Genomic DNA, 11,165 nt, shown 5'->3' with positions numbered 1-11,165 from the left:
TATTTTTAGTAGAGACGGGGTTTCACCACGTTGACCAGGATGGTCTCGATCTCTTGACCTCGTGATCCGCCTGCCTCGGCCTCCCAAAGTGCTGGGATTACAGGCGTGAGCCACCGCGCCCGGCATTTTTTGTATTTTTAGAAGAGATGGGTTTCATCATGTTGGCCAGGCTGGTCTCAGACTCCTGACCTCAGGTTATCCGCGTGCCCCAGTCTCCCAAAGTGCTGCGATTACAGGCATGAGCCACTGTGCCCGGCAGATCCAGCATTCTTGGGCCGCCTCCTGGTTACACTGTGGTCCTCTCTCTGGAGGGCAGAGATAGGCCTCCCTGAGGTCTGTGCTCTGCTCTGTTGGCCCTGACTCCTCCGCTGTGTTTCTCAGGGAGCTACGGCAACAAGGCTATTAGGTTGTTGCTCACGGAGGTTCAGTTTTCTGAACACTGCCTGTCGGGCAGGTGGTTACTGTCGCATTTACAGAGGAGGGAAGGAAAGGCCAGGAGGTGAGGGGATATCACAGTCCCCAGAGCTGCAGTTCCTGTCCTGTGTTCTCCCACTTCACCAGGTCTGGGAAGGGCAGGGTGGCTGTGACCTGGCACAGTTGGGTGTCCGTGGAGCCGGGGACCCCAGCTTCCCCAGGGCTGGCTCTGTGTCCCTGGAAGAAGCTCAGAAGTAACCGCTGCCACTTTCTGATTCTTCCAGAAGAAGAAGATGGTGGTCTTGAAGCTTTCGATGACTTTTTCCCTGTGGAGCCCGTGAGCCTTCCTAAGAAGAAGAAACCCAAGAAGCTCAAGGAAAACAAGTGCAAAGGGAAGCGGAAGAAGAAAGAGGTGAGGGGCAGCGCCCGCCCGGTGAGCTGGGGGCGGGGGGTTGTGGCTGCGTCTGCCTGGCTGCAGAGGAGGGCTAAGCCCCAGGACCCTGGGGTTTGAGGGTTTCCAAGAACTGAGTTTGATGAAAAACACTGTGACCAGTTCTCATGTGAAGCCTTGTGCATGGAAGCCTTTCTGATACGTTGGTGAGCTGTCCTGTTTCTGGAGCAGGATGTCGGAGCCTCATTTTTCCTTCCTCCCGTTGTCCTGTCCTGTGCGGGGACAGGGTGGGATTCCCTCGCCATGGTGCCTCCCTACCTCCCTGCCCCCTCCCTGCTCCGTAGCTGACCTCCATCCCTCTAAACCGAACTGTGATGAAAGTGAAGTGAGTCAGAGAAGAGTAGCAAGGCCCATTTAGGGACAGTCACCTGCAGGTGACCTCCACATTCCTGTAGCTTTCTCCCTGGCTCCTGGCTGGTTCTGGGCGGGCCAGGCTGCCGCACGCTCCGCTGCCTCCGGTTGGCGGGTGTGACGGTGTGAACGTGTCCCTGTCTTCCCACGCTGCTGACACATTCCGGGCGTGCTTCTCTGTGCTTCACGCGGGCTCACTTGATCCTCATGATCAGCCCTGGAAATTGGTGGGATGGGAAGGATGACTGTGGCTTGGCAGATGGGGAAACTGAGGTGGGCTTGCAGCTTAAAGTCCTTCCGACTTGGACTAGGACGTTGCGGTCTCCCTTTTTCTCGCCGTATGCTGCCTGGTTCTTTCTGGGCGTCTCCTCCGATCCTCCAAGTCACCCTACGTCGACAGCAATGGCGGGCACCTCCTTTCACAGATGAGAGCGGGGGCTCAGAGGTGAGCTGGCCCACGGTCACACAGTGGCAGTGCTGAGATCTGAATCCAGGGGTGTCAGCTGTGCCAGCCGCCCCCTGCCAGGCATGTTTCTCCCCTCCTGCCTGCCCCAAGGGGGCCTGAGGCCAGCTCTCCACCTTTCTTTGCCCCTGCCTAGAGGGAACTGGCCTGGCCCCACCTTGCAGGCAAGAGGCCCAGGGAGGCCGCTGGTGAGGTGTAGTGGTGGGGAAGGTGATAATGCCAACGGGGTAGCCTTGGCAGCGCTGGACCTGGATCCAGGCCTCCCTGTAGAGTAAGGTGGGAGGTAGCTGCCAGAAGACCCTAGGGGTGGATGCAGGGAGCTTGTCCCAGGCTGGAGACGCTCCCTACCATGAGAGTTCCAGGAGCACCTGTTTCCGGGGCGCACTCTGGGCCTCTTCTTGTCCCGTGAACAAGGTGAGATCACTGGAAGGCTTTGAGCAGTGGAGGGACGGACGTGATGTGACAGTCTGGCAGGCTCCCCTGGCAGCCCTGGGGCCAGGCCAGAGGCAGGAGTGGAGCCCCGGGAGGGAGAGATGGTGGTGGCAGGGGGCGAGGGTCCCTGTCTTCACCTCTGGGCCTCAGGTCTGTGCCCCATTTCCACCTCCCTGGCTTGTTCGGACACTTGGAGGCATTTTGGGGGGCCCTGAACTCTACCTGCAGCATGTGGCTCCTCCTCTGGTCTGAGCGTCAGCCTGGAGACGTTGGAAGGGCAGAGCCCACCCTGGGTGTGTCCTTGCTCAGGGATGCAGGGAAAGGATGGGGCCGGGAGATGTTGGCCCCCTTCCTCTGGCCAGAGCTGCCCCAGGTGTGTCCTGCCCTGCCTTTCTTTGCTGGGGGCGTCGGTCAGCACCACTCACTCACTTCCCACCCACCCTCCTCTCCCGGCTGCTGCCTCACATGGCCCCTGCAGCCCCTGACTCTCCTGGGAGAGCTTCCTGAGTGTACACTGACCAAGTCCCATGGCCCCCTGGTCCAGAGCCTGTCTGGCGCCCCCACTGCTGCCCTCCAAGCCCCTGCCCCCACCTCCACCTGCTTTGCAGCTGCTCCAGGCCCTTCTGGTTCTCCGTGCACACGCATGTGTGCAGGTGACTGTGTGTGCACTACCCTGTCTTCCCCTGGAGAGCCCCTGGCCCTTCTGGCCGATTCTGTGCGTCTTCTTTGTTGCCCCTCAGCACTGTGCCCCATCTGGCATGGTGTCTGGGATGGATGTGTGTCTGTCCCTTCCCAGGAACTCCCCATTACCACTGGGCCAGCATGGGGGCTGCATGGGGAAGATGTGAGGTGAAGGGGAGGACCCGGGTCCTCGGAGCAGGGTGTGGAGGCTCCTGCCTAGCCCATCAGGCCCCGAGACTCCCAGGCCTATGCTCTGAAGCTTACATCTTCCCCAGGTTCTCAAAAATGGTGAAGCTCCCAGTCCCTGTTAATTGATGGGGAAGTGGAGATAGGAGAGGGGAAGTGGGGATTGAGTGCCTGGAGGCCTCCCTTGTGAAGGAGAGGCTGTGGGCCAGCTTCTTTGGCATGGGGCTCCCTGAATTCCCTGCTGCAGCCCCTGCCCTTCTCTTCCGCTGCCTCAGCCGCTGCCCCCTGGCCCCAGAGGTTGGTCCTTGTGCTGGGCAGAGGGTAGATGGCTCTGGGCTGCCAGGCCCTGGGATGAAGGCACCGAGAGTCTCTGGCAGAGGCTGTGAAATCTTGCTCTGCTGCCATCCTCCACTCAAGCCTCAGACCTGGGCTCCACGGGCTCAGGGTGATGTGGATTTTAGGACCCTGGGGCTCGTGCCCCATGGCAGGGCCTTCTACCTGTGAATCCCCCCCCACCTCCTTGGAATTAGAAGCTGGGTGGGAGTCTAGGCCAAGACAGGCAGTGTCCCCTGGGCCTGGGTCTCAAGGCCACTGGGTTGGGTGGGCCTGGCTCCCCTTCCCTCTCCTGGGCTCAGGGTACAGCAGGGCTGGGAAGGAGGCTGGGGGGTGGGCAGCGTCTGGACAGTGGCGAGGCTTGGGGACTGGGGTCGGTTGGTCTCTGAGCCCTGGGAGGGCTGGTTCTCTCACTCTCATTCCCAGGGCTATGATCCTGCTGAGCCTTCCTTCTTCCGGTCTTCCCTCTTGCCTCTTTCTCTGACAAGATGTTTTTGTTTTTGTCCAGGTCCCTATCTCTCTCTGGCTCTTGTCTGTCTGTCTGTCTCTCCCCGGGTCTCATATTCCATCCCTCTCTCTGGCCTGTGCTTGGTCTTCACCTTGGTAACCTCTCGGCATCTCCTCTCTCTCCTTTGCCCTCTTTTCTCTCGTACCCTCTCCCCTCATTTCCCTCCCTCTCTTTCATTTGCTCCACCCCTGCCTCACCCTTTCTCCTTCTCTCTACTGAGATGCAATCCTGGTTCTTGGAAGGGGTAGGGGGCTGGGGTGGACAAGAGGCCTCCGGAGGTGCTCCCTCCCCTGCATTCGAGAGCCTGGCTTGGGCCAGCTGTCAGATCTTAGGAGGTCTGGAGCATGCTGTGGCCCAGCCGCCGGGTGCCTGCTGCCCACCTGCCTGGCAGACTTGGGGGCCCAGGATATAGGCAAGGGGATTCCACCCCTCTGCCCTTCTCTATCTCCAACCAGGTGGCTCCAAGATCAGGGGCAAAGGGACCAGGGCAGTTGGGCCACAAGCAGCAGTTTGTTGGTGGCGGGAGGCTGGCCGCAAGTGGTGGATTCTGATTTACATAAAATAACCAGGCTGCAGCCGGAACCTGAGCATATGTAGATGAAGCTCCCTGTCAGACCCTAGCTAGCGCAGGAGGGAGAAATGATTTCAACCTGTACTGCAGCGGTTACCATAGCAACCAATTATTCAGTGCTAAATTATAACTGTTTATAACACTCATGAATGGGAAGGCTCCTATTTCATTCTTCCCTTTTCCCTCTCAATCTTGAAGGACCCCAAACGGAGAATGACCCACTCTCCGCACCCTTCCTTTTGAGTTTAAATGTCTCCTTTTTCAGGAGATGTGGTGCGTGTGCGGAGCATCCGGCCAAGAGGGAAGGGAGACGGAGGTGGGAGGCCTCCGCCGAGAAGCGTCTGCGGAGCTGGGAAGGAGGAAGGGTGGCGGGCCTGTCCACTGGGATCCCCAGGGCCGTGATCGTGATCGTATGCTGTGTCCTCAGTAGGGTGGGGGCTCAGAGCACAGACCCCTCCTGCCTGCCTCTGCCTCCTGGCACATATCGGCTGGGCGTTAACAGTCAAGGCAGCTTTGAAGGTGGATTCTGTTTGGGGACTCCACGTCCACTAAGATTCTTCTGCTAGCCGATGGAGCGTCCCTGTAGTCACACCTAGGGCTGCTGCAGCTGAAAGGTCAGTGCCAAGGTTGAAGGCCAGCTGTCATCCGGATATTCATGCCCGCAGTATGGTTTGATTGCTCTCAAGCCTCAGGGCTGGGTTGGTTCGGGGGCTTAGCTAGGGCATCATCGGTTTGTGTCTGTGTCTCCTCCCCTGCACGTGGCCTGGTCTATGAGCCTCTCCGTATGTTTTGAGATACTGAATCGTGCATTTACCTCTGGTTCTTGATTATTTCTTCCCTTCTTGCCCCTGGATGATGCTCCATCCCTCCAGGTCCCACTGATGGGCGCTGCTCTGCTAGGTGTTTTCAGAACTACTTGCAGCTTTCTCTGCAAGGAGAGATTTTGGAAAAACAATACAGAAAGGAGGCCTAGTTCTAGAGTGTAGAAACAGCTGGATGCAGGGTTCCACCCTGTACCCCCACCCTTGGCCCACCCCTGGTAGGGGAGGAGGGTGCAGGTGGGAGGCTCAGCCATGTGGGATCCATGTGGTGGAGGCAGGGCAGAGGCTCAGGGCCGGGGAGGCAGATGGGGACTTGGGAGTCAGACCAGTCTCTTCAACTGGGCTCTCTCTAGTGCAGGTGGATGGAGGAGGGAAAGAAGTGCCCTGCCTCCAAGAAATGAGGGTTTTGTGGCTTGCCTGAGCCCTAGTGGATGACTTCAGGGCTGGGACCACAGATGGGCGACAGACGTGCCTGGTGTCATCTGAGCCCGTTTCATGCTGAGGGTTTGTGCCCTCCTGCTCTCCTGCTTAACCCTGAGCGGTTACTGGGTGAGCCCTCCGTCAGTGCCGGGTCCCCGGCCTTCTGCCAGCCCTGCTCTCCCGAGCTGGTGTGCTCTGCTGCTCCTGCCAGACAGTGGAGGCTGCTGGAGGCGCCTTCCCCTCCCTGTCCCTCCCTCTGCCGGCTCTCCCTGGGCTGCCTCTCCTGGTCTCCCCTGCAGGTTGCTGTCAGATGCTGGGTCGGCTCCTGGCAGACATTGACACAGCAGCCCCTCTTGTCCAGGTCCTGCTCCCTCTGCGCCGTGTTGCCGCCCAGCGGCTGGCAGCCTCTGTGCAGTTAGCTCGAGCCCAATCCCGACAGCAGAAACATGGGGGCAAGGCTGCTGTGTCGTCTCCGGCTTGTCATCCTGGCTGTATCTTTGGCTTCCAAACAGAGCTGGGGTCATCATGGGTCGTTTGGGCATTTTCTGGGCATCATCAGAATCACAGAAGCCTCTAGTGTCTGTGCGTGGGCATGGCGGTGTCAGGGGCAAAGGTTCATTCTGACTGCAGCCTGCTCTGGCTTGGTCCAGTCCCCTGCCCAGGGCGCAACAAGGTGGCCCAGCCCTGGAGACCCGGGTGCGGGACCCACACCCCCGCCCAGCTCAGAGCACTACTTCTCTGTGCTTAGGTTTCTCTCATGTCTGAGATGTTCCAGGCATTTTCTTACACAGTCTCTCTGGTTCCATTCTTCCTGGCATCCCCAGTTCACAGACAATGAAGCTGAGGTTTAGCTGGCTATGGTGACTTGACGAAGTCTCAGGCTTGCAAGGAGGAGAGCCTCCCCAGGGAGCCCAGGACCCCCTGGCAGGCCACCCAGGATTAATCATGGGTCTCCCAACTTCATCCTTGGTGGGTTTGTGGGATTTGTTCTCTGGCAGCTGAAAGCCACCTAGAGCCCCTTCCTCCGGGAGGTCCAGCCTCTGTCCGTGGTGCTGAAGTTCACGGTGGTCTCTCTTCCTTGTCCTTACCTTTGCCTGGGCGAGGGCTGGGGGAGAGCGTGTCTCTCAGGTCTCCTAAAGGGTGGTCTCTTGAAGCTAGCCAGACTCTGGACATGGACATCACTGTCTGACCTCCACCTCCCCAAAGGACCGAGGCCGAGCCTGGGAGCTATGGCCCCCGGGCCCAGCATCTCCTCCAGCCTTGAGAGCAGGCTCCCAGCCAGTGACCACGTCAGTATTCCCGGAAATACCCGGGTTCCGGAAAAGCAAAGAGCACAGAGGCCCTGCTGCCTGCTAGCTGCCAGCGCTGCTGACTCTGGCGGCTTAAGGGGCTAAGAGGTTTGGGAGCAGGGAGGCTGCCGGGCAGGGGAGAGGGAGCGGGGCTTCCAGGGGAGTGGGGAAGTGCAGGCAGTCTGTTGGGGGAGCTTCCCAGCTGGATCTCAGAGGGGGCCTCCAACCTCCCCAGTCAGTGACCATCTCCCCCCCACTAACTGATGGATGTGCCGTTTGGAGCCACTCTCCAGGGAAAAGGCCACACTTGACCCTGTGACCCTATCCAGGCAGGCCAGGCCTCAGCCTTCGCTGCACCCTCATCCTCTTTCCTTCTGCCACCCTCTTCTTTCTTTCTCCCTCTTTCTTCCCTCCCTCCCTCCCTCCCTCCATCCCTCCCTCCCTCTTTCCTCCTTCCTCCCCGCCACTGCTGTTTCCTGAGCTCATTTTTTATCTCTCTGGTTCTCTCTCCGTCTCGTCCCATGCCTCTCCCAGCTCACCCTGAAAACAGTTCATGGCAGTCCTGCGCATGGCCAGCCCCTCGTGGGGGATCATGGCAGGGCTGCCCAGCCCCTCCCTGAGAAGGGGTTGTAGAGGGCTTTGCCAGTCGACTCTTGTCTCTAAAGGCCACAAGTAAACTGCTTTCTCTGAGGGGCAGCACCTCTCTGGTGGGGTGCTCTGGTTGTGGATGCCCTTATCTTCATATAAATGGGCCATTTTCTGCCTGTACAGACAGGAAACTAAATCAAGGAAGCCAAGCTTAAGAGCTGCCTAAATTACCTTGTCTCGTACGGAGAGGAAGCGGCCAGGGTGGGGGTGGGAGTGGGGGAAGGTGAGCATGTGCCTTCCATAGCAGTGTCTGCAGAGTCCGCACACAGAGAAAGCCAGGATGTGCACGCTGCATTGATTACAGATCTCATCTGACGAACGCAGTTCCGTGGAATGTGAACTTAAGTGGAGAGCTGCTGTGCTGGGGCCCGTGATGCAGCGGCTCTTCCCTGGCTGGGGCTCTTTCTTCTCTGGCTGGGACCCTTCCCTGGCTGGGGCTCTTTCTTCTCTGGCTGGGACCCTTCCCTGGCTGGGGCCCTTCCCTGGCTGGGGCTCTTCCTGTGCACTTTGCTTTTTGACTCTGGGATCACATCCTCCACCACCAGCTCCTGCATCCGTGCCCCGGCATGTAACACTGGTTAGACCCCCAAAGTCCGTAGAAGCCTGATGGTGACTGAAGCAGATCCTGAGTTGAGCAGCAGGGCTGTGGGAGTAGGCCCAGCTGAGCTTGCCGGTGGGGAAGTTCTGCTCTCACAAGAGCCTCACTTTGCCTCATCTGCAGGCTCCACTGCTTCCTGCGGTATAGTCCCTGGGGGCGAAACTTGGCTCAGGCTGGCTCGGGGTTGCCCCTTTGGCTGGGCTTTGGGGCTGAGGCATGAGCAGTGGCCCCTGATGCTGAGTAGGGTGACTGATCCCCAGCATGGGTCAGGAGGTGGCTCTCAGGGCCGTCCTGCTGCCCAGGACTCTGGATGTTCCTGGGGCCTCCATTGCCCTCACTGTCCCCCTTCTTTTCCAGGGGAGCAATGATGAGCTATCAGAGAATGAAGATGATCTGGAAGAGAAGTCGGAGAGTGAAGGCAGTGACTACTCCCCGAATAAAAAGAAGAAGAAGAAACTTAAGGACAAGAAGGAGAAGAAAGCCAAGCGAAAAAAGAAGGATGAGGATGAGGATGAAAATGATGATGGATGCTTAAAGGTAACCACGGAGGCCTGGCTGGGGGGACAGAGCGACATCGCCCTTGGAGAGGCTGAGCCTCTTGCCTGTCTGTTCTTTTTTCTTTTTTCTAGATGAGTCGCTCTGTTGCCCAGGCTGGAGTGCCGTGGCTCATGCCTCAGCCTTCCAAATAGCTGGGACTACAGGTGCACATCACCCCACCTGGCTAATTTTTGTATTTTTAGTACAGATGGGGTTTTGCCATGTTGGCCAGGCTGGTCTTGAACTCCTGGCCTCAGGTGATCTGTTTGCTTCGGCCTCCCAAAGAGCTGGGATTACAGGTGTGAGCCACTGCGCTGGCCTGTTCTCTGCCTTCTGACCTGAGAGCCTGAGTCAGAAGGGCCAGAGCGTCCTTTCCCACCTGACCCACAGATGGGGCTGTGAGTGCGTGTGCTCACGTGGGTGCATGTGTGCACGCACAGAAAGGATGGATGAAATTTAGGGCTCAGTGGTGGATCGTGCCGCATCTTGCTGATGTACTGGGTGCTCTGCCAACAGCTTGCCCGCACGAGTGAGCAGCTATTTCTGGCGAGAGTGATAGATAGTACCAGCTCAAGTTTAGTGTCAGGAACCTCTTGCTTGGAGCGATTTGGAAAAATAAAACAACAAATGGAGTCTTTGCCGCAAGAAGTGCTGGACAGCTTTGTTTATGGTAGAAAGGGACCTTGTGTCCTGAAATCCTGCCCAGGTGGGCGTTCCCAGAGTCTCCTACTGGAGGTGGGGCAGAGCAGCTACAGCGATAGGCCAGCTCTTGCCTGGGCCCAGCGTCCCCAGGAACATGGGAAATGATGTGAAGCAAGCCAGGCCTTTATGGCCATGCTGAGGTGCTCCGGAGTCTCCGAAGCTGCACGGTGGGGCTCCTTGGGGAGGGGGAGAGGCCAGGGGTGAGGCTGGTGGACAGGCAGTGGACGAATGACAGTGCCAAGCAGGAACACTGCACTCGCTCCCTTTGTTCTTTTATGAGACACCAAGGCTTAGTTTGGGCTGGCTGTGAATTTAAAGATAAACGCTCTGTAAATATTAGTAGAGCTGCTGTTGGGTGAGGCAGAAATCATGAATGTGCAAGACTGAAGTTGGGAGGTGCCAAAGGAGGAGCAGCTCTTCCTGGCAGTGTCCTGACACCCGGGGTGATTCTGTGAGTCAGTGGGGTGTTGTGAGTCACCGGAGACTGATAATCACCGTGAGGCTGACAGTTCCAAAAGCTTCACGTAAGGGAGTAACTCAGGGTCACCCTGTAACAGTATCATCCCTTCGCTCACCTGCTGCTCCGCTGTCCTGGGTGGGGGCCAAGGGGCCCATGTGCCATCAGGAATGGTCGTATGTGTCCATGGGGGCAATTCAGCTGCGGAGGGGGCCCTGTGTGGGGACTCCCCTGAGCTGTCGCAGAACAGGAGTCAAGAATGGGCTCTGGAGCCCTCCCGCAGCCTGCACAGGCAGGCTGCTTCTCAGTGCTGGTTCTGGCAGCCTTCTGTTGCAGGAGCAGAAGCCCAGCTCCGGGGCATAGGTGGTGGAGGGATATGTGGGATCAGGGCCCTGAGAACTGAGAGGCAAGAGGCATCGGGGCTGTGGGACCCAGTGGTGTTATCGGGCGCTGTTTCTTTGCATCTTTCACTCTGCCTCTGCTGTGTCATCGCTGGGCTCAGGCCACGCACCCTCATGGCTGGTACTCTCATGGCTGAGTCTTGTGGCTGGCACTCTTGTGGCTGGTACTCTTATGGCTGAGAATGGGTGCAGCAGCGCGGGGCATCTTGGCCCCTCCAGGAGGAGGGAGAGCAGGCCTCGCCTGTCCAGGTGTGCAGGCAGGAGACCAGCATTCCCCGTGACTGGACTGGCTTAAGACATGACTGGCCTGACCAGAGACTTTGGCCTAGGGGTAGTGTGTGTGCTGATTGACTTAATGTATTGGGTTGGGTGGGGGCAGCTCAGGGCTGCCTGGAAGAAGTTGGGAGGAAGGCAGGTGGGTTGGGTGCTAACAATTGCTAACACATTTTGACACACCCTGTTCCAAGTCCAAGCTCCTTCATGAATTCATTCTGTTCTGCAAGGCAGGTGGTGCCATTATCTCCATTTTATAGATGGAGAAACTGAGGCAGAAAAGTTCAGTAACTTGTCCACCTCTCACCACTGGTATGTGGCAGAGCCAGGATCAGAACCAGCCCATGCCCATAGCCAGCACCTCTCTTTCTGAGCCCAGCAAGCCTGTGCTGCCTGGTCACCTGGTCACCTGACCCCTGGGCTAGCTCTCCTGAGAACTCACTGTGCCCCTGGGATGTCCCCCCACCCCAGGCCTCAGCAGCTGTTGGACCCTCTCAGGGCTCTGCCCCCAGCTGGGTGCACTTTCCGTTCACTGGAACCTGGCAGTGGCCTGCCCTTTGCAGGGGCTGACCTGGCTATACCTGGGCACCCTGGGGAGGCCTCAGGTCTTTTTTTTTTTTTTTTTTTTG

General features: G+C 58.2%; 1 protein-coding gene across 3 annotated transcripts in view; it reads left to right on the top strand.

Annotated features, from left to right (window-relative positions):
• Positions 1–11,165, top strand: part of CHD5 (chromodomain helicase DNA binding protein 5) — a 74,168-nt gene that overhangs the window by 11,390 nt on the left and 51,613 nt on the right. For all 3 annotated transcript variants that reach the window (XM_017542706.2, XM_017542707.2, XM_017542705.2), the window contains exons 2-3: positions 699–826; positions 8,524–8,703. In XM_017542706.2, the coding sequence (XP_017398195.1) occupies positions 699–826; positions 8,524–8,703 (308 nt within the window). The remainder of the gene's footprint in view (positions 1–698; positions 827–8,523; positions 8,704–11,165) is intronic.

The sequence above is a fragment of the Cebus imitator genome, unplaced genomic scaffold (genome assembly GCF_001604975.1).
Source record: "Cebus imitator isolate Cc_AM_T3 unplaced genomic scaffold, Cebus_imitator-1.0 Scaffold145, whole genome shotgun sequence".
NCBI lineage: Eukaryota > Metazoa > Chordata > Mammalia > Primates > Cebidae > Cebus > Cebus imitator.
The sequence above is the reverse complement of the archived record's forward strand: the minus strand, read 5'-3'. Positions and strand labels throughout refer to the sequence as shown.